The 23,329-nt window shown below is 37.7% G+C and overlaps 1 protein-coding gene across 1 annotated transcript; it reads right to left on the minus strand.

The window, feature by feature from the left end:
• Nucleotides 1-15,945: 15,945 nt before the first annotated feature.
• Nucleotides 15,946-17,892, minus strand: lrrc4ca (leucine rich repeat containing 4C, genome duplicate a). The gene has a single exon (XM_053319302.1). It carries the CDS (start codon nt 17,890-17,892, stop codon nt 15,946-15,948), a length of 1,947 nt encoding a protein of 648 aa, XP_053175277.1.
• Nucleotides 17,893-23,329: the final 5,437 nt, after the last annotated feature.

A 23,329-nucleotide genomic window follows, 5' to 3' on the forward strand; every position in this document is an offset into this window, starting at 1 on the left:
ATTAATAGAGGTTTTGATAGGTTTCCTTTCTGTTTTGTTGTTAGCTCTGGTTTTGGAGTCCTCTTTTGGTTCTATTTCTTTGATTATTTGAGCAGCATCAACCAGCCTTTGTTTTATTCTTGTAATCCTTGGTTAATAAATAATTTTGTTTAAACCTTTAACATCTGGTTTTTATGTTACATTTCCTTTAACGAACTGGGTTGTAACAGGAAGCTTTGGATGAGTTCATTACAATGAAAAGTTTAGTTAACCCTCCTATAGTCTATGTTTAAACATTCACTAATATTCACCTTGTTTTATTCATTACCTCTTTCATACGTTCATACTGTTACTCCATGACACTGAAACAAATAAATACAGCAATACTGCTTGTTGAAGTTTTGTGTTGTGGTACTTAAAATAATCATCATCTAAAAGTAACTAGTCTTTAGACAATGTTCACTTGTTTCAAGCAAATCAAATTTTCACTTGAAATAAGTACAAAATTTGTCCATGTCCAAACTACTTTATGTCTCACTACTTATAGTTTTAAAAGTTCATTCCATCCTAATATTAATTTATGTCTTGCAATTCAACTTGATTGTGAAGATGTTCATGTGTAATTAGCATAATTAACTACTGTAATTATCAGGTAAACTAAAGATGGAATCGCATGCTACGTTTCCCAGATCTTAACCAGATATTTAAACAGAGAGAGGAAAGACACAAAATATACATTTCTTTCATATATTTTATTAATATAAATTTACACATACACCAGGACCCATAAACCTTGCGGTGAGATGTGGAGTGCCCCAAAGCAATGCCTAGAAGGTGAACCTCTCTTGCCTCTACAGTTTCCTCTTCTTGAGACAGAGGCAACAAAATCAAATAAAAAACTAAATAGAAATAACATGTTATTGACATTTGACTTTTCCTTAAATGTTCAAACCCCAGATTGTGAAGTAGATAACAACACTATCTACCATTATGGTGGTCGGCAATTAATGGTATACCCTTAACCATAATAAAATAGAATTTGAGTATTATTATTCGTTCATTATTCATTAAGCAAAGTTCATTAATCCAATACTGAAACTTGTGATAACTGAAAACCTATTTTTCATGGGTTTAGCTGCTGCATTATCCAAAAAGTGTGTTACATACCAAACTAACCTAAACAGTAGGGCTGGGCGATATGGCCTAAAATCAATATCACAATATATTGAGCAGTTCACCGCGATAACGATAAATGGACGATAACTAGCACCAGAGTGATATGTTATATCTATCACTATGACTACCACCACCCCGTGCGCTAAAAAAAAGTTTGGCAACTAGATGGGGCTGTGACAACATAATTGCTACACTCAGGTTAGATGTATTGCCCTGGCTGGTGACGACAGTGTTTTTGCACAACTTACATTTTACATCTTTCTGAGCAGTATCGTCCCTTTTGAAACCAAAATGTTGCCACACGATTGAAGACGTGTTTTTCTTGGGAACAAGCTGCTGCTCTTCCTCCTCCTCCACCAGGTGTACCTCCGCCGCCGGCGCTGCAGCTGCCCCTTCGACGTTTGAACTGTCCTCCATCTATCTATCTATCTATCTATCTGTTTATTTTGCTATAAGTCATATGTGAAGTCGAAGAAGAACCAACTGTGTACCAAAATGCCGAGTGCGTAATGATATGGTTCAACCCTTTTACGCACCGGGCGCACGCCGGTTACGCTTGGAGTTTGTTTATGGACAGCCAAACATGATAGCTTAGTGTCATACACCGTCGGAAACCTCAGACTATTGGCTAAAAGGTTATCAACTTAATTTCACCGAATACTTCCATTGGCTGGAACAGCTGTCAATCAAACCCACGTTGTCGTCGGTCACATGTCCTCATTGGCTTTGGAGACATGTACTGCCTAAACCTAAACACTGATTGGCTTGTGTGTGGTGTCGAAGCAGGAGAGGCTCACGGTCGTAAACATCTAGTCACGTGTACTCTGAGATGGACGTGCAGGTCAGGAAATGACGTAAACGGACCGTATATGGTTTGTTATTTGTGTTACGTGTTGGACTAAATACATGGACATATTGAGGAAAGTATTTCGGTTTTATGGAAACGGATTTCATATTTCACAAGAATGGATACTTGGCGAGCTGTACATAAAGTCCTGTGTCATAAGATGATCGTTGTGGATAAAGGGAAGACTTTGAAGGTATGTAGGCATTATAGCTTTTCTCACTTAGCTGAGTGGCTAGCCGAGCTAATCGCTAATACTATTACGGCTGTGAGCAACCATATAAGTCGTGAGTGGTCCTGAATGAATCAGGGCAATCTAAGCTTTCCAACAATGTACGGCATGAGTATATATGTTTAAGGGTTGGTGTTTAAAACATTCAGAAGAACGTGTGGCTACCTCCTAACATCCGTCCCATCCCATCCCGTAGGCGGAACAGCGTGGGTTAAGAGGTAAAAAACCGAATATACCGACATGGGCAAAATGACGTCGGTTATCGTCATAAATTTCGGTATCGATAAATTTTCGGTTTCAGCCCTACTGAACAGTAAATCCTACTTTGGAGTAAGATATTAGAAACAATAATCTTAACTCACAGGCTCTTCCTTGTAAAGTGCAGTTGGGTGCAGCAACAGCTATAACAATATGTTGTTGTTTGTCTGAAATCTAAATACTGTATGTGTCAAATATCTTTAAACTGTGACAGTGATGCCTCTGGCATACATGATGCTACAGAAGTGCCTTAGTGTACACATAGAAATGCCGACTTTAAATTTGTTCTGCATGCCTTTATCACCACTAGATGTAATTTCTGGATTACTTGGTGCTTGTACTCTAAAAAAACAACTGTACTGTATTTCCTTTCCTCTTCCCAAAAGGACTTAATCATCTTATTTTTGCTTGATTCTCATTTTTCTTTTAAAAAATATGTTTCTTTTGTCCATCAGATATATGGTGTTTTAAATGTAGATGTTTTACATTATGGCAATTATTCCTAAAGACTTCCTATGCAGTTTGATTAAGTTAAGTAAAAATTCTTAATATGGAGCGGGGTACTGGAGTAAAAGATTGAGAAAGAGAGATAAGAAAGATAAATGCACATTTTAAAGTAAGGGCCTCTGTGTATAGCAAATTCTTGGCATGTTAAAACAAGGTCAGTCAGTGTATCTCAGTATCACAGTTTCCACGGGAACAAATATGCAGAGCATTGCAGCAGCTGATGCTCCAGTGATCGCCCACACAGAACAAAGTCTGACCATTAGCCTATTGTGGAAATGTGTACATGTATACATAATGTGTGTGTGTTTTTAACAAATGGAGAAAGTGAGCATCTGTTTATGCAGATGGGTGCTTGCTTTGGTGGTTTGCTTGTAAGTTGAAACATGATGAACACACCCTCAAATGGTAATTCTTGCAAAGGGATGTGCAGAGGATGTTTGAGGTTCATAAAAGGCAATTTTTGCAAATAAATATATGTCTGGGATGGCAACTTTGGACTATGTGAATCTCTATACAGTTCATAAAACAAATGAATCTACGACTACTTCTACCTCTCTCCCCGCTAAAGTAAGCCAGCATACAAGATGGTAACTGGGCGTGGCTATGGCGCAGAGCTGAGCGATCACAACTGCACTCTCTCCGTCAACATCGGATAAATTGAAATTATCCTGTATTAAAAGTGAAGACATATTATTTCTAAACTAAAAGTAAGGCTATCCGTGACCAACATATGTCATCCAGACCATCCAAAACCGAATCGGGCAACCAGAAAAAGGCTCAGAACAAGACGGACACACTCGAAGAAACAGGGGAAGATGCTAGCATAGACACATTTCAGTTTTACAAAACAAAAGAGGAAACCAGTAAATACAAGAAAAGTCAAGCCTTGTGTCGTTATTGAAGGACTCATTGTATGTTAGCTGGTTGTCTAGCTTTGCACAGGACTACGCGCTGCAAGGGCAGTACATTGGCGCTATACCAATAAAGATTGATTGATTGATTGATTTTATTTCTTATATTTGATTTTGTATTATATGACTTCTAATGCTAATTTAATGTTCACGTCCTGGAATGTTAGAGGCTTGGTTAAATTGGCTAAAACAAAGCAAGTAATTAATAGGTTCAAACTATTTAAATCATCAGTTATATCTCCAAGAAACCCATTTATTATCAGATGAAGTGATAGAAATAAGGAGGAGATGGCCAGGCCAAGTAATCTCAGCTTCTTACCTATCACACACCCAAGGTGTGATGATCCTGATTCATAGATCTGTACCCTTTGAGATGGACAACATAATCCGTGATATACGGGGTAGATACCTGATTGTCCAAGGCACATTAAAACATTAAAAGATTAACCTGATTAATGTGTATGCCCCAAACGATGATAACCCCACATTTTTTGAAAATGTATTTTTATTAAAAATACAGATACAAAAATGTGTATTAACTGCACAATTTCTTTAAAAAAACATAGTGTTTCAGTGTTTCACTCTAACATTTGTAATAAAACAAACATTGATTTTTAAAGTGCAATAATAGCATTCTTGGCTGTTTTTTCAATCAGTGGCTGTCATTAGTATATCTGATTACAGATGCAATTCTCAGCGGGGTCATTTTAACTTTCTGTTAATTTTCTCTTCAGTTTGATTATTGTATAACTAATCTACAAGTAAATTAATGATGTGTATTCCCATTCATACTTTGTTTGACTGATGCTGTCAAACCAATTATGACCAAGACGGATAAATTGAATATTTTCATGAAAACAAAAGTGAAATTTAATTTGCATCAAGTGTTTAAGTAAAGGCAAATTATGTCAGTTCAGATTATATACAACAGGAAAACTTAGTTGATATGATCACAAATCATATCAATTAAGAAGTTCTGCAACCTAACTTTAGTTTTGTATCTTGCCTGTGCATGTTACATTTAGTTTCACAGTTTGACATCACTACCTCGCCACAACTTCAGAACATACAACCCCAAATAAAAATACATCCATTTTTAGAAGACGGTCTATTGCCCCCCATAAGATATGAAAAAATGCATTTAAAAAGCAAAACAACAAAAAAACACATTTTTCAATCATCTGATTAGAATTTCCTTTATTTCCTTTGCTCAAGCACAACCAGTGTTTACTTCCTATGGATTCTTATGGATTGGGCCCAAAGGGGATTTCATCACTGTTGGGTCCCTGTGTTTACTTTTGGCTTGTAATTGGTGATATGAGCTGATCATATGATGATCACAATCTCAGTTTATCTGGCTAATTACCAAATGGAACAATAGCTCATGAATACTGATGATGAAGGAATTAATTTTAGTGCAATCATCGTATTTGTCATGTTCAGAAATCTGTTCAGCATAAGATCCCAATCACATGAGGTTTTATTCATATTAGCTCTCTTTTAGCTAATAAAATAGTGTAATTGGATTTCACTGGATGATTACTCAGAGATGTGCAATTTCAATACTACATCACTTGGATATGCATAAACAATAATTAGGTGCTTGACTTATAGATACAGATAAGGGATATGCATATATGCATGCTACACAAAAACTATTTTTACGTTTTAAGAGTGTAAACTGAATGAAGTACTGTATACTGTACTTCATCCTGAATACATATACAGTAGATATATATACATATATATATATATCAATACTACGCCGCATGAATAATGGATGAGAGTTACGTAGCGAGTTTTTCATGAAGCAGTCAGCTAGTGGAGCTCCATTTGGGGGCTGCTTATTCCTCTTTTGCGCACAGTGGTGGGATTTAACATGTTCCACCTTTAATCCTGGGTCTCAGTACTGGCTTGATTTTTGAACAGCAGAAGGAGTTACTTTGTGCATTCAGTTAGAGAAAGAAATAAGTTGCAGTGGATAAATGCAGTGGAGTATTGAAATGGAAGCGGTATTGTCAATGTGGAAGATGAGGCAAGAAATTGAACAAACAAAACTTGAACTGCAAAACCAAAAACTGGCTTTAATGTAGCAATTTTTGGATGTTTAATAATTAAGCACTCATGAATCAAAGGGCACCACCGTACTAGGATTAATTTTAATTAATTCATCAATGATTTAATAAATCAATACATTTTGTTAAATCAGTCAAATTTCTGAATCGGTGGTTCTATGGTTCAATTGATCCCCTGTATCACTTCAAAGAATAGTCACACAACAATTGAGTTTAAGGATATTATGAACTAATAAACTACTAATAAATGTAATGATGAACTTGCAATACAATATGAGTTTTATTGAATTGTACTTTTAAAGAAAAATGTAATTATTCGATCTGACATCAACCCTCAATTAATATAATATTTGTATCCTACTTTCAGCAATGGTCGCAGGGGCCACAGCGCATTGCCAGTCGGCTGGTCCTGTCAGACTGCCTTCTCAGTGTTGATAAGCCTGCCTGCAGACTTCATCTCTCTCTGTTCTGATGCGTTGCAGGGTTGACAGAGTTTGTGTTGTCTAAAAGGACGCCAAGATCTGTCTTGCGTTACTTTTATGTCTTTGTTGTCACTTTGGGCTTCTTTGTGGTATGTTAATGGGTTTATGTTGTCCTAGAGAGAGGCAGTGCCTGCTTCTCTATCAAATTGGGTCAAGTGTTCTCCACACTGATAATTTCTCTGTACCAAGCGGGACCCCGGGAAGGTCTGTTGATGATTTGTGGCTGGTTCCCAGATTCAATGAAAGGGACCTGAAACGTACTGCTTGAGTGACTGGCTGATGCACGGGGTGGCTGATTCCACATACTGTTCTCAAGGCGTATGAGCTGGTGCCTGAAGCTTATTGCCAACAATTCAGGAGTTAAGAGGAGGTAATAAATCTAATCTGGAGTTTGCTTGTGATATTGCCACTCAATTTGATCATTGGTGTACTACAGCTGAGGTTGACTCTCATGAGGCTCTGTATGACTCAATTCTGGAGCAATTTAAAATTTTTGTATTGGAGCGTATTGCCACCCAGTGAGCAGATAGTTAAGACAACAGTGGAAATCTCTTCTTTGGCAGATGACTATGTTTTGATGTTAGGTGGAGAGTGCTGCTGCTCAGGGTGGTGGCAGACACCTGTACCATTCCATGGTGTGGTTCTTTGGTCTGGCAGTCCAATGAGACTGGTTGTGCTAGAGCAAAGAAATGAACATGGTGCTCATGAGTCTGATAAAATTTGTAATTACTGTCATAAACGAGGGCACTAGATAAAAGACTGTTATGATTTTAAATATAGGACTAAGCAGGCTGGAGCTAATGTTAACTCAAACCCAGCAATGTTTGTTGAGACTGTTTCTGAGAAAGTGCCTGAGCTTTTAGGTTGTAGGTTAAAAACCAGAGGTGTCTAGCCCAAAGCTGCAGTCTTACTTCCCATTCATCACTGAATGTTTCTTCTCTGGTAGGGAGTGATGAGAAAGTGCAAATAAAGATATTGTGTCACACTGGTTCATTCATTTTAGCATCAGCCTTACAATTTTCAGATGAGACCTATATGGGTTATTTCATTCTGGTGCTTGGAATGGGGTTAAGATTAAATACATTTCACTGGAAATGATGACACTTGACAGCAGCATGATGAAGGTGAAAGAGCAGCGTGCTGATCATCTCTGAAGGATCTGATGGAGAGGATTCTTCCTGGTTGTGAGGTGAAAAAACATGCTCCTCCTCGTGTTACTTCCTCCAAAATGATTTGCTATGGGAAAGTGGGCGCCTGCGTGGGAGATTTTTTTTGTTGGTGAACCTGTTCACCAAGTTGTCATGCCCTCTAGGTTCTGAGGTATGGTGTTGTAGGTTTCCCATGAATAGTCTGGCCATTTAGAAGTCAGGAAGACATATGACCTTGTCCTGAGGTTTTTCTTTTGGCCCTTTTCTTTTTATGTTTCTGTTTACATAAAGTCATCCCATACATCAGTAGTACAGACTTAATCCTGAGGCAGAACGACAGCAATTTATCTGTCAACAGGAAACTGATGTGAATCAGACCCGTGAGAAAAGAAAGTTTGATCTTAAAAGAAGTAGGCCAATCAGTAGAGCGGAATACTTGCTCTTCTGTGCCTAATACTAGTAAGTCAGGTTTTTGAATTAAGAAATCCAGAATAACTGAAAAGGCAAAGCTTATACTTATACATTTAATAACCACTACCGTCATAATTACAATTCAAGGAGTTAGTCATTTTCAAAATGAACAGTTTACATTTTGCCTTAAAAGTGAGCAGTGAAAGTTAATGTTATAGTAACTAACTAGTTAATTAACTATTGGTGTAAAACTGAAAATTCAACCACACATATGTGCTGGACATAGTGGGGGCACTACACACATCTACACTAAACACCTCACTCACTTGGAAAAGATGTAAAACTGAATACTCAACCACACATACAGTAGCATATTTGCTGGATATAGTGGGGGCACAAACAGTGTCTTGATCTTGATTTTCGGTGGGGGAGGTGTCCAGCTCGAAGGTGATGGATTGGGGGGGATAATTGCAGGGCTTTCAAAGACAAGGGGACAGCCCCCTGTCCCGCACTCACATTACCTCAAAATCCAAGTGTACTCAAGCACGGCTGCCTCAGACACATACGTTGTGCAAAAACATAGGCAGACAGTTTACTCTCATAAACATGCACAGTGTGTGTTTGCGTGTTTGCGTGCTGTGCGCCGGTAAAACACAATACAGCCGATCAATTAACACAACGCCCTATGATTAAAAAGTACAAGCTTGCAGACGTACTGATTCAACTCTTTACTCCAGTAAAAGTAGAAAGTTCAATCACTTCCAGTGATCATACACGCTCACAGCCTCTCCAGTGGTGCAGCTATAGAGCAGACTTAGTTTAACTGAATGACTTAGAAGTCGCCAAATGACTTACTTAAGGAATTTCGTTAGTTTATATAATGTAGATTTGTAAAATATTACTTTTATGAGGGTCACAGTCACAGACTGTATAAACTTACCATTTCATAATTGTGGTAGCAGCAGTGCAGCAGATATAATGAAGTACACGCAGCACGCTGGATGCAAACTAATATTAAGCCTATAGCCTATTCATTATAATGTCCATGGACATAAATTGAGTTCTTTTGCCTTAATAATAATAAAATAATACACCAAAATTGGTCGGATTGGGAACCCATAATGTCTCCTTGCATTTAGTGTTGTTTGAAATGACCAGGACTCAGGTAATGTTGCCTTTTTTTTTTTTTTTAATTGTTGATTTCCCGGGATTCCCGAGAATTTTTTTTTTTCTCGGGAGTTAAAATGTCTTATTTTCGGGAAAAATATTAAATATTTTAAGAATATTAATTAATATTAATTAAGTGTACCGTGCTCAAGCACACCTCTTCCAACCGTACTGGGCCAGGGAAGTGTACCGTACTTAAGCACGGTACACTTGCACTCACACTAGCCAAATATCAAATAATAGCCGACCAGTATGAATGACGCGAGCTCACGCGGGGTATAAAAAGGTGACAATTTATGAAAAAATATCATTAATTTCATTGGATCACTTGCTGGTGACGATCAGCCTGTGGGCGGGCTTAAGAGACCACACGTGGGGTAGAAGCCGCTGATTGGCTGAGAAGCTTTCACTCAAAGCTTTCCTCAGGCTGTTTATTGGATGAACAGCTAGAATGAAAACTAACTAATGCTGTGTCCGAAATCACTCACTACATACTATGGGCCTGGGTCAAAACGGGTGGGCCTGGACCTAAAATCCATTCTCCATTCATCCATCCATCCCTCCATTTTAACCTGTAATTTTGTTGTACATTCATTGTATAATGACAATAAAGCTCATTTACCCTTTACAATGCAGACCAGTCAACCAGAACCCCAGCTCGTCATTTAAAAATCAATTTTATTTTAATACAATTTAAATTGTGCTTACTTCTTGGAGGGAATATTTTCATCGGAAATTTTTACTGGAAGTGTATAAAAATAGGTACAGATTTTACCAGAGTCCTGGAATTGCCGGATAACGGAAACCCAGTATCTGTGTCTCCACTGTGGTTGTCACCGTCCATTGAAATATTAAATAATTTAAAAATCGTTTCACACACACAAAAAAAAGCAAAAAATTTCACCAAGCTGGGAGGGGTGAACGTAATTTGGTCTGCCAGCCTTGCCAACTAGGTGTCCCTTATTTATTTTTCAGGGAGTTGGCAACCCTAAATACAAATGATTATTCTTAACCAAAATGACAAAAGTGGCGTAAAAACACATTGATTCTAACACTGGTCATTTTGTCACTTGTGCATCTAAGGATTGACTTGTTAATTACAAATGTGTTAATAAATTGTTTTAGCTTTAAAGAGAAGTGTTTTTGTGATCATTGTGTATATGTTATTGTGATAAATGGCTGATCAAAATAGTTAGTGCTCTTAGTGCACTCCTTCACCTTTTCTAATTTGATGACTGATTGAGGCTAATCACAATGCTATTATTGGGAAAAAAAGTGGTGAAGTGTTTTTTGGGGGTTTTTTTTAAATCATTTTTTGCATTACCCAGCACCATGTGTGTCTTAGTCCTTTACACTGAAAAAGTAAACTATTGTTTACTGTGAAAGACAGTCTGGTAGGTATAGTTAGGGACGCAGCGCAAACACCAGTGAGCAGCACTCCATTCACAGCTATCACAAGCTCTTCATTCTGGTCCTCTGGAAACTCTGTAATAAAAGAAAATATTTTGTTAAGTTTAAAACAGTCCTGGGCAAATACTTCTAGTTACATAGGTAATTGTTTATTTAAGCCAAATTCCACATCGATGGGCAAGATCATTATATTTATGGTAATTATTTTTCGTTCTTTCATTCAACCACAACCCTATGTCCAGATTTGATTTGAATTCGGATTTATTTAACGTTTGGATTCGATTAAGGATATTTCAGTTACACTACCAATTTTGCTTTGATGAAAGAAATTCTCATTAATGTTTACATAAAGAGCTGATCCCAAAGCAGTTACATCAATATAGGTTTTATTTTTTAGCTCAGTTAGCCATTAGTTCTGGGAGCTCCGTTAGCCATTTGAAATGCACACTGTATTTCAAACTGTGTTGTATTGTTCATGTGGCAGCTGTCAGCACCTCAAACTGCTGGACAGCAACAGGAGCAGCAACACAAAAATTACCATTCAAAAAAGATAAATGAGTTTTTCTTACCAAAGGCTGTTCATGCGAAATTAACAGGGTCACAGTTTCACGCATCCACGGGAAAGCAGGCATAAAAAGATCAATATCGGGGTTAAAATGTCCTATCATATTATTAAAGAAAGTATTTTTAATAGTTACCTTCAGTTCCCCACTGCATACAGTATGTGTGTGACTAGACAAAGAGCCATGCTTTTGTGTCTCACAGCTATTAGATCACAACATGATTGGTTAGTTGCTATTGCATAGGAACACCAACATGGTGATGTCAGATTGCTGGTCAGTTAGTGAGGTAAATTGTAGTTATGGTTGGTTTCATGCTGGTTTCTTTGTTTTCCTGAGGTTATAGTCATACCTGCCAACAATTGGGTTTCAATATATCAGAGGCTTTTTCAGTGGTCGGGGAAAGCAGGGTGATAATGCTGGAGAAACCCAGGAAAAACAAAAGTGTTACCAGGTCTGTATATTGGTTCTCTGACTTTTGCACATTTGACAGGATCCGCATCTAGAATCTAAATTTATTTGGCCTGCAACTTCTCCACACCCCTTCTTTTTATTTTTGGTAATCCATCTTGACAATTGACAAAGATGCCCTTCTTCATCCACAGCATCTGACAGAAGAAACAGAGAAGACAGAGGGGAAGGGTGGGGTCAGCCCAGCAAGAGATGTGATTGGACCAGCCTAGTGTCATTATAGAAAATGAGTTGCTGCCCCTGCTTTGTGGTCTATTCGTTAGCAATAATATTAATTAAAAATTAAAGATTAAAATTATATGGGCCCCAAGGTGCATCTGCCCATCGGGAAAATGGCCAGTATGCCAGATAAATAAGTAAATAAAGATTGATTGATTAGCAGTCCAGCCATGTGTTCCACAGCTTTGCCTCTTAAGGTATGAACCTGCCAATACTGTTATATCTCTATTAATCCTCTTGTGGCGCAGGATGAAAACAAGAATCACACAATACAGAAAAACAACAATAGTTTATTTTAACCATATTTTGTGTATGTACTACAAACTCTGGTCTCTATAATCGATCTCCATATCTTAGGTCATGAAAGAATGCTTACATGAAAATCAATCTCTTATTCTTTTACAGCATGTTTCTCTTTTTCACTTTTAGAACAGGTCGTTGGCACATGTAAAATCAAAATTTAAAAAAATTAGTTTTTGTTTTGTTTTATTCTCAAAATGTACTTTTATATAAATCTACCACTAGAACAGCATTCCCTCTCAGAAAAAAGAAGATAATGAGAAAATAAAAAATATTATTGACCAAAAATATTTAGATATCTTACATACATGAGACAGCTTGACTAAAATGCAACAAATTTACCATTTAAATTTTCAGACGATTTACCTCCAACTAAAGACAAAAAGGGAAGATGGTAACACTCTCTTACGTAAACTGAGTAGAGTTTGTGATTGACATCCCACCACTAGGAACTCAAACACAGACTAAATGACACACATCCAGCTCATTCTATGGTTTACAAATGTGCCAAACTCCACAGAAGTGCAATTATTTGATGAATAGTGTTTTGATAACAAAAAGCATGATACAGGATAATTCATTATCTCACCTAAGCCCTATCCTAACTGGAAACAAATGAACTGGGAATTATTATTATTTAGGCCACACAACACAAATGTGGAGAATAGGTTTCCTCCACATTTGTGTTGGGTGCAGGTCATTCACACTTAATAGATAATGTTTTGTGTTTCACTCAAATTTTCTAAACAAACTGCATCTCAAGAATGATCTCCCTTATCAATGTATTTTTGACATCATACAGTGGGTCTCCATGCTCAGTAGACACATTAGCCTCTTGCATTGTACCTCAAATGGTAGTAAAGCTCTCATAAATAATTTCCACCATAGCCGCAATAATCCTTAATCTGGAAAAGGATGGAAAATGTGTGGAAAATACAAAAGAAAAATATGCTGTTCACACGGGACTAATATTATCATATTACCTCTGTATTAGGTGGAAAAAAAGATAGAAAGATAATTTGCTGAGGATGTTTTACTTAAGAGATTATTGACATGGATTAATAACACATATGATCTATGCAGTTATTACAAATCACAGGAGGACCGAAGGTAATACTATTCCTGTGTGTAAAGGGCTTTAGATTATTATCTTGTCTGATTTAATTCTTTTTTATTATCCTTGTCAGGGAATACAAAGACGAACAGCCTGTCTTTACAAGACAACAGTATAGGTTTATAATTCAGCTGGAAAAAGGGACCAAAAGTTGCCATAATAATTATGACATGAGAGGACGCCAATATAATTTGCCTTATTGGGAAGAGGTGTGTTTGGTGACAGGTGTTGGCTTCCTGTTTCTGACCATGAGTGTCATGTGTCTAAATGCAAGTCAGGATGTTGTTAAAAAAAAACTGTAACAGTCATTATTGTGGTGTGTTTTTCAAGTGATCATTTTAACCCAAACCATGATCTTACTAAGTGGTCTTTGTGCCTTACCAGACCTTAACCACAGTGTTGTCACACCATAAAACATCATTATTATTATACTTTTTTTTTTCTTTTTTTTTTTACAGTGATTTGTAACAGTTTTGGAAAGCAGTATATTATGTTCCTATTTAAGAAACTGGAATATTACGCTCCTGGGTCATTCTGAAAATACTATTATGTTCTTGTGGAGTGCAGGTACAGTTGACCTATGTGGTAATTTAATTATGAGGATGTGTTGGAGACAAAATGCTTCCATATCTTATTCTTGAGAAATGCCACAGTATTAAGCTATGTTAAGTGTTTGTCTTTTAGCTTAAAAAAATGTATTTTGTGTAAAAAACCCTCAAAAACACTGTTAGGCTTCAAAGGTGGCTGTAAAGGTTTCAGCAATCTCTACCTGATTAGATGTAAAGAAGTTAATTAGTATTAGCTGTACTGAAGTTAATTAGTTTTTATAGTTAACTTAATAGATAACTACACAGACACCTTTCAAGTCTACAGAGGATGAGTGTTTGATACTTACAGCCTACTACAGATTTCATCCATGGTGACCACAGACACACTTTACACAAACATAAACAGCAGTTTTTGTGAAGCATACGAACTTATTGTGACACCTCCAAAGGTAAACCTAAATTAAGCCTGACTGAGGCTTGAGCTTTTTGTATATTTAACTGTTAGCAAAAAATGAACTTATTTGCCAAAAGTAAACCTGGGGCATTTTCCTAAGTATTGGATCTGACAAACCTCTGCATTTGTGGTGCCTGGCACCATTTTTCGCAGTAGGGACTTGGAAATGGTTTCCAGGGTATGGCGCCTGAAGAGCTGTGCCCATCCAAAGCCCATGGGCACATCAATAAAAATGTAAATTGTGTTGAGGGAGAGAGACAGGTGCAACACAAACATCTGGTTGATGCCCGATCCCACACATTCACCCCTAAAGCCTCTCACAGCGTAAGCCCTACCGCTCCGGGCCAAGTCCTATGGTTGGCAGGGGCAGGGTGTGAATATGGGACTGCCAGGCACTGCCCATGTGGAAATGTGGCACACAGATGACAGGCAATGTGCTCAGACAGCTGTATAAAGGGTTTAAGCTCTTTCTTCAGCTCACCAGTCTGCTTCTGACAGCACCCAGTCCTGCAGTGCTGCAGATGAGGTAAGGGGTCCCAGCATGAAAAAGGTGGCCTTAATGCATCATCTTCATATGCAACAGTACAAAGCACTATAAGGTAAAGGTGAGGCCATGATACACTGGAAATTTTTGAAGGCAGTGCACTTGAGCCAGAATTTTCATCATCTACTTTTTTCACAAGAGTTTTGATCTTTACAACTTATTTTCCTACCAAGATCAGAATTGCTTATTGTGTTTACATTTTCTCTGTAATAAACTGGAGACAACTCTGGGAAGCTGGAAACTTGAGTAAAAACAAGTTGCAATTAGGGATAAAATTATGTTATGCATATATTAGGAACACAAAGACAAATGTAGCTACGTTTCTTTCATAGTTAATCAATAGAATTTAATTTAACTAAAATGTTATTCTACTGGCGATCCCCGACTTTTACAAAAGCAGAACATAGGACATACAGTATTTCACTCATTTAAGATCCTCATTCTATTGATGACAGAGAAGAGAGTGTCTAATATGTATGTGACAAATATAATTAAACATTTAATTCTGATCAAATTTCTTCACTGACAATTCTGTCACTCACTGTAAAATAATGAACAAGTGTTTAATCCATCCCAGTTACAGATGATCATTAAAATATTTCATCACTGAATCTACAACTGGAAGAAATCACTAATGTGCTCTAGATTCCTTTGATACATGGGGAACATGAGGTTACTAACCCATCTGATCCAAAGTTTGCAGTTTATCAAAAAGGAATAAAATAAAAAATAAACAATAATTTTCTTCATGAGTTTTTCTTAGACAGATGTCTTCAGAGTTTGAAAGCATATACGTAAACCAGTCCTGTGAAATGAGAGGGGAAAAAAACAAACATGAAGTGCTGAAAAAATAATTGCAGAATACATTTTTCTTGATTTAACCACAATAGTTTTTTTCTTAAATAAATAACTTCTGTTTTGTAAAGACACTTTTTGAAACAGTAGACATACCCTAATTCCCAAAGTCATTGAATAAACATCACCAACCATTGATTTGCCAAACACATGAGTCTGTTCTTCCATGTTTGAGCCACAGCCCTCAAAATCAACTGTTAGCAATGTCCTGTCAGTAATGTCTTTATGTAATTCCATCAGTTTTATAATGTCTCATTTGAAAAAAAAGAAAAAAAAAGTATTAGATTTGGGTCTCTTGTACATTGTCTTTTGAGCTGGCCCGGATTAACAAAGGTTCGTGCGCTGAGCTGTGTATGGAGTTGATAGTAGAGGCATGGTTGTATGCAGTCTTATAAGTGTTATAGTGGTTGAGGTGCTCATGCTCAAGAGGAGGCAGTGTCAGGTGGCCCTCCATGCCCGGGCCTCCTGTTACACAATCCTCATCCACATTGATGATCTCAATGGTGCGCGTGGGTGCATGGTGGTTCTGCTGGTGGTGCTGCTTACGCATCTTGTAGAAGATGATCAGCATGACAGCTGCCATTAGTGTGATTGCAACAAAGCAGCCAATGATGATCTTGGTTGTCTTCATGACTTCATCCAAGCCATTCAGTGAGCCCTCCCCACCCAGCTCTGTCACAGGGACTGTGTATGTCTTCTCTGTGGCACGGGTGGAAAGTGGGGTTCTGACTGTTGTGGTAGTTGTAGAGGTGGGTGAAACAGATTCCCATATACCAGCAGATGGGGTTGGCCCCACCTTCTGTTGCACAGTGGTGGTGATGATGTCATTATGTGGTGTTTCTATGGTCTCTACTGTCACTGTAGTGAAGTAGCTGAAGCTGCTGTTCTCCGTAGAGGACACATTGAGCGTGGCGGATGCAGTTGTGTTACCTGCAGAATTACTGACCATACATGTGTATGTGCCCGTGTCCTGCATGGTGACATTGGTGAAGTTCAGAGTGCCATCATTCAGCACTGAGATTCTGACCTTGTATGCACCGTGTGTCATGATAGAACCATTGGGTGTAATCCAGCTTACTGATGTCAAAGAACTGGCTCTACATTTCAACTCTGCAGCACTTCCCTCTGTCACATTTAGGTCAGCAGGTGGCTCCACAATAACAGGAGCATAACAGTGAAAGTAGTTCTGGTCCAGCTCGCCAATGTATCGCCCTTTATGGTGAGTTGGTGAGCTGCAACGGGCACAGCAGCTGGTGTTTGCTGGTACCATCTCCTTAAGCCACCAACTTAACCAGAGGATGTCACAGTTACAATTCCACGGGTTGTGGTGCAAGTGCACCCTCTCCAGGTGATGCAAAGGAGTGAACAGATCATGGGGCAAGAGGGTAAGGTTGTTGTGGGCTAAATTAAGCTCAACTAGTGACTGCAGATCATCAAAAGAGTTCCTTTCTATGATCTGAATCTGGGCATGCATCATCCATAGCTTCTGTAAATGGATGAGCCCTTTAAAGGAGCCAGGCCGGATGATGGATAGCTGGTTCCCCGACATTTCCAGTTCATCCAGCTTCACCAGGGGAATAAGATTGGGAATTTCTTTAAGATTGCACATTCCCAGATTTAAGTAGCGCAGATTGCTCAGCCCTTCAAAGGCCCCCTCAGATATGTAGGAGAGCCGTTTGAGCTCCCCAAGGTCCAACCGTCGTAATGAGGGCACTCTGTTGAAAGCATAGGAGGGAATGCTCTCTATGGGGTTATTCCTCAACCAAAGCTCCTTTAGTTTAGACAGGTACTCAAATGCTCCATTTGGGATGGTTGTGAGGCGGTTATCAAAAAGCTCCAAGGTATTGAGGCTGGCCAGTCCATTGAAGGCCCCCAGCTCAATTTTGCGTATGTGGTTTTTACTCAGCTGCAGGATCTCTAAATGTCTTAGGTGCTTGAAGCTGTCCACTTTGATGACCTGAATGAGATTTTCTTGCAGATTCAGGTAGCGTGTGTTGGTAGAGATTCCATCAGGGACATCTCGCAGGCCCCGGCGCGTGCATATGACTTTGCTGAACTGGTTACTACAGGAGCAGACAGAGGGGCACGTCTGAGCACGTACCAACCCTGCCACCACCAGCAGCTGGAGGGCCAGGAGCAGCACAAACAAAGGGTCGGACAAGGCCCGGTTCCACCTAGGACCTCGCATCATCTGCTGCTGCTGAGAGGAGGTCATCTTGTTTAACATTCATAATTTTTTGACTAGTCTTCCACTCTTTGGAAAGAGGATTTGGGCCCACTGAAATGAAAAAAAGAAGAGCTGTATTAGTTAGTGCACAGGTCAAATATATGTTTGAATTTTTAAAATTAAAAATCCTAAAGGGTAAGATTTTAAGGTTTTCAGTTAAAAATCCCTTTTGGGTTTGTGTAGATGTTGTGGATGACTAATAATCGCACACACACACATACACCTTCTCATATAAACTGAAACGTTGATGGAGTGCCTTATATCCATTTCTGTTTCTGGGTGCACTGTCCCTCTTGCACTCTCAGTCTCAGTCACATAAAACAAAATCACAATGAAGCCGCCGACTTCTGTGCTGTATCTCTGCAGGAGGAAGAAAAGCAGCTATGACTGCTGTGTTGTGTGATTTATGTTTGAGACTGGGGGGACATAAATAGTAAGGAAGCTCACCACCCACCACTCCTTCAATTGAGTCGAGATATCTGGAAATGCCTGATTACAACCCCAAGTTCCTCAAAGGCATGTATGTGACTGAAATGTCAAACAAGCAAGCTAAAATAGAAGCAGAGTTTGTTTTTGTGTAACACTTTATGTACCACATCAGAAAGAAATTAGAAACACAATGTACAGTATTATTTGATGAATGCATATTTTAGGCACGCAATGGCATGAGTGTAACTGAATTAATGATATTACTTTATATTATATAATACTTTTTACTCAGTATTGTTATTATCCCTGAATGTTGTTGATGTTGCCATGGTTTCACAGTGAATAATGGCGCAAAAAAGTGATTTTTATACAGTATGAAAGATAAAACACAAGGGAAAAAACAACTTTCAAGGTATAGCAAAAAAAGAAAAATGCATTAAAGAACAGGCCGTCGCAACTTGCATGTGTTGGAGGGAGTAGCAGCTGTGGTATAGATATTGGAGGTCAGCTGACATAATTCTGGCACTTATTTACTCAGTCCCTTATGACAAATAAAACCTCCTGACATACAAAACTCAAAAGTGAAACTAAAACTAAAATGTCATGCAAAAATTAGTGCACAAACTAGATTGAATTAAAAACCCAGTGAGGCTGAGCCAGCTAAGGAAATCAGTGTCTGGAACAAATTTATGGAGTTCACATTTATATAGTTCAAGAATTAAGTATCAAAATCCAACCCTCCTGTATTAATACAGAATAATGAAGAAGTACTTCATATACTACCAACATGATAACTGCATTAGTTTCAGAGTAATGACCATATGTGACAAACCCCCCATCCACCAATCCCCCCTAACACTAACCTAACCCAAAAAACAAAAGAAAACGACAAATTTCAAAGTAAATGATAGCTTGCAGAATGTGAATACTAGTATATGCATACTGATCATCATTATTTCAGAGCTGCAATGTGAGCCTTACCAACATTTTCTTTACCATTTAGTTGTTATAATTCATTATTGTTCCTACTCTCAGGGAAGACACGGCTTTATTTCTCACTAAATGAAGGAAGGGAACACTCTGGGAAGGTCGAATGTGACTCAGAGAGCTAACACAGATGAAGAGAAACATTTATAGAGTCTCTAATCTATTTGACCTGAATGTTTTTGAATGTGGGAGGAAACTGGAGCACATTCAGAAAATCAATGCAAACATGAAGAAAAAATATGAACTTCACACAGAAATGCAGAAAATGACAGTGATGAACACTGATCTTTAGTGTCACATTTGAACTGTAGCTACAAATAGCTATGGCTGATATCACACTCTGTCATAAAAAGAACCTTTTCTGTCACACAAATAATAAGAGTCATCGTTTGAGTTCTAAGAGACATACTGGGATGTATTCAATGAACAAAGTGACAAAGCTGCCATACTGCAATAAGATCATTTAAAGAAACATTGTTGTTTCTTAAATTAATTAGTCTTCTACTCAGCATAATAAAACTAGATTTCATTCATAAATGGTGTATGACATTTAAAACATATATAAAATATACTATAAATAGATCAGTGTTCTTTTTTTTTACTTGCATATACATCAGAAAGGTGAATTAGAAACCCTTGAGAATAATGTGCTGATACACATACGTATAAAAAGAATCCCAGATTATATCACCTCACTTCTGCAGTGTTAAACAGCTGATTACTGAGTAAAAGAGAATAAATCAGTTACATGAACACTGTTGTGGAGTTGCAGTATTTTCTCCTTCTACACCGTATGTTCAACATACAGCATAATCTGCAACAGAAAGCTGTTCACTTAAGAACGAGCAGGCTATTACTGTAACTACTGATTAATTGCTTGATTACTGACTCCATTAATTCTTCAATTACAAAATTCAAATTCCAAGCAGCCAAAGCCTGAGGGTAGAGAAAGTGTGTTTTCATGCAGAGGACCAAGCAAATGTGAGAGGGATCACACACCAGGCTGAAAATCACAATCCATTATGGCGGCTTTAATTTGTTAGGAATTAAAAGCTTGCACAAAACAATTGACTCTGGTACAATCCAGGGCACAATAAGAGGTTTCTGCTTGCATGTTCTATTTGCCCTGTCAAAAGTGAATTTTTGTGATGAAACTGAACATTTCCAGGAATATAGACACTTACTATTCAGACTAGTACAGTGCAAGTAAAATTCCATCAATAATATGCCTGACTAGAAAAAATGCATAAAATGAATAACAGTCCCTTGGATAACAAATCCCTGTATCTTATTCCAATATTTACTCATCCTCCCATTCAACATCAAACCTCAAAAAGAGATAAACAATGAATCAGCAGAGCAGAATCCAAATTATGGCAGGGGAAAAGATGAAGTTGATTTACAAAGCTATACAATACGTCCTCACACTGACAATGAAAGCAGCGAAATTGGATTTACGTAGTGCAGTGAAGGAATTAGATAAAAAGAGATAGGAGAAAATAATATTAAGAAAAGAAAGCATTAAAAAAAACGTTTGTCCTAACAGATTATGAACTGCTAGTTATCACTTTTTTTGGCAGAGAGTACTAAAGCATGACCCAGATTAGCAGAACCGCAGACAATTAAAGAGCCAGATCTGCAATATTTTGTAATTAATTTGTTTGTAAAATGGAAACAAGTCACACTAAAGCAAGCCATATAGAAAAAAGGTGTCCATATACATACAGCTGATTAGAAGCACACCTTCGTAGATGACAATAACCTTAATATCATACACGTGTCACATGAAAAGATGCCATGATGTGAATTCATATGATCCTCATGTATTATTTTAATCAGGACACTATTTAATACAGTATATTATTATATGTATAGTGTACTGTTTATGGATTATACTCTTACTTATGTTGTAATTTGATTGTATTTAATTGCACCCCCTTGTGATTTACTCACAAGGGGGTGCTGGTGGTTCATTATTATAGTATGTTTGTGCGAGACGTTTAGAGCCCAGTTATGCCTGCTTTAGCCGAGAAACAGACATGTACCACTGGAGTTCACTAAGCTCACTAAAGAATTGAAGTACAACTTTGACGTGTTGGAGTTTAATTTTGAAACTTCACAGAAGCCTAATTTCTCAAATGCTAAATTATTATTAGTATTAAATTATACCGCAGCATTGTATACCTTTTAATTTCTAAACTGATAGTTTTCCAGAAACTAGATCTGCCTTGTTATTAGTGCAGGGAAATGCCAAATTTAAGAACTTAATGCCAGCAAAGGATGGTAATGTTTTTGATTATGGCCCACAATATTATTATGGTATTAGGAACAAAAAGTGAAGTTGAAGAACAAGAGAGTGACACTCATGAGAATGGGAACTTAATTTATACTGTGGGTAGCTATTCTAATCTGCTGTGTGGGAGGAATATTTAAATATAACATATATATTTTAAGTATTTTTAATAATGGGGCACCCGTTCTGATAGTACAGAATACAGAGTGACCTTTACTGACCAACAAAGCTAGAAGGTTATGTATTTACATACTGACATAAAATCATATCATCTTCATCAGCCTTGCCCATTGTATGGATGCCCCATGTTTTCAGTTCAGCTCAAAAAAATGCACTCTTATTCTACTCTCTAAAAACAACAAACAGTCCCCTGTGGAACAACTGTGTCAATTTATCCACAAAAAACCCACACCACCTGAAGCTTCTGACATCCCCTGTACACTAGTTTATATTTTGCCTACCTGTTTTTGTTATCAAAGATTTAAAAAGTGCTGCAGAACAATTTTGTTGTTCAGTAATGGGCATACTTTAGTTTTTATAAGTGTATACATTTATTTATGTATTTATTTATTTTTCCAATTGCCTCCCAAATGCCAGATTGTTTCTCGGAGGGTCATATGTATTCAGTCATTTTATAGTAGTTGCCCTTTAGTTAAAAAAAGCAAAACAAAAAACTACAGGACTACAATGGTGCACCATTACAACAAAAAATGACACTATAAAATGGGAATAATTAAGAATACATGACAAAAACAACAAGCAAACAAACAAAACATATAATAAGCTACATTTTCATAATGCAGTAACATTGCTACTGCACAGGCCTGGTGCTGTACGTATGAACTAAAGAAGACACATTTCTATTTTCCCATAGAGGCTGCCACATTGCTTCTCACATAAGGGTTTAGTTACATCAGGCAAAAAGCTCTTCACTCCCTTCCCCACAAACTCTCCCAGAGGATCTCCCATCAGACCACTTAAAGGTAACCAATGGGAATTAACTTTGGCAGCCATAGAAACAAGACACTAATCCTTTTGCATGACACACTTAATCAATACCCATACTGCATAAATACAACAGCTGTCTTGCTTATAGTGCTCAGCTCTCCGCATCTTCGAGAACAGCGACCACCCGTTCTGCTCTTGAAAACAGCTTCATTTAACAACATATATAATAGATACAAACATATTTTCATTATGCACAGGGAAATAAGGGATTACATTTTTTTAATGGTACAGAAAAATATGAATATGTTTAGTTTATAAAATGTATATAGAAGGATAACTACAAACAGTCGACTGTTAAAGCCAGACAAACAGCATTCTCCTATGTTAAAAAGTCTGACGCTTTGCTGTTACATCCATCTGCCTTAACCTCCCTCTGTCACTCTACAGCACACATTTCCTTCTTTGCTCTTGATTGAAAAGCGTCATAATTCCTTCATCTGCTCGAGGACTTGCACTTGAATATACACATACAGTATGTTTTGGGGGGATTTGTTCAAATGCTGTCATTTTTTGGGTGAGGGACAGGACACAATGAAAATGGACATAACAGAAAAGGAAATGTATCTAAGATTACCAGTTATGTCAAGAAAAAATGACAGTGAATTGATTTTTTTTTGTAAAGACTTTCATTGTACAGATAATCAGGCAATTCTGAAGCTAGTAAACTTATTTCAAGAGTTTTTATTTGTATAAAATTGGTTGCTGGTCCTGCTGTCCAGC

This window comes from Scomber japonicus, chromosome 5 (genome assembly GCF_027409825.1).
Source record: "Scomber japonicus isolate fScoJap1 chromosome 5, fScoJap1.pri, whole genome shotgun sequence".
NCBI classification, from domain to species: Eukaryota; Metazoa; Chordata; class Actinopteri; order Scombriformes; family Scombridae; genus Scomber; species Scomber japonicus.

Bases quoted from the DNA above. Each gene is read 5' to 3' on its own strand.
- lrrc4ca (XM_053319302.1), bottom strand. From the start codon at position 17,892: ATGTTAAACAAGATGACCTCCTCTCAGCAGCAGCAGATGATGCGAGGT.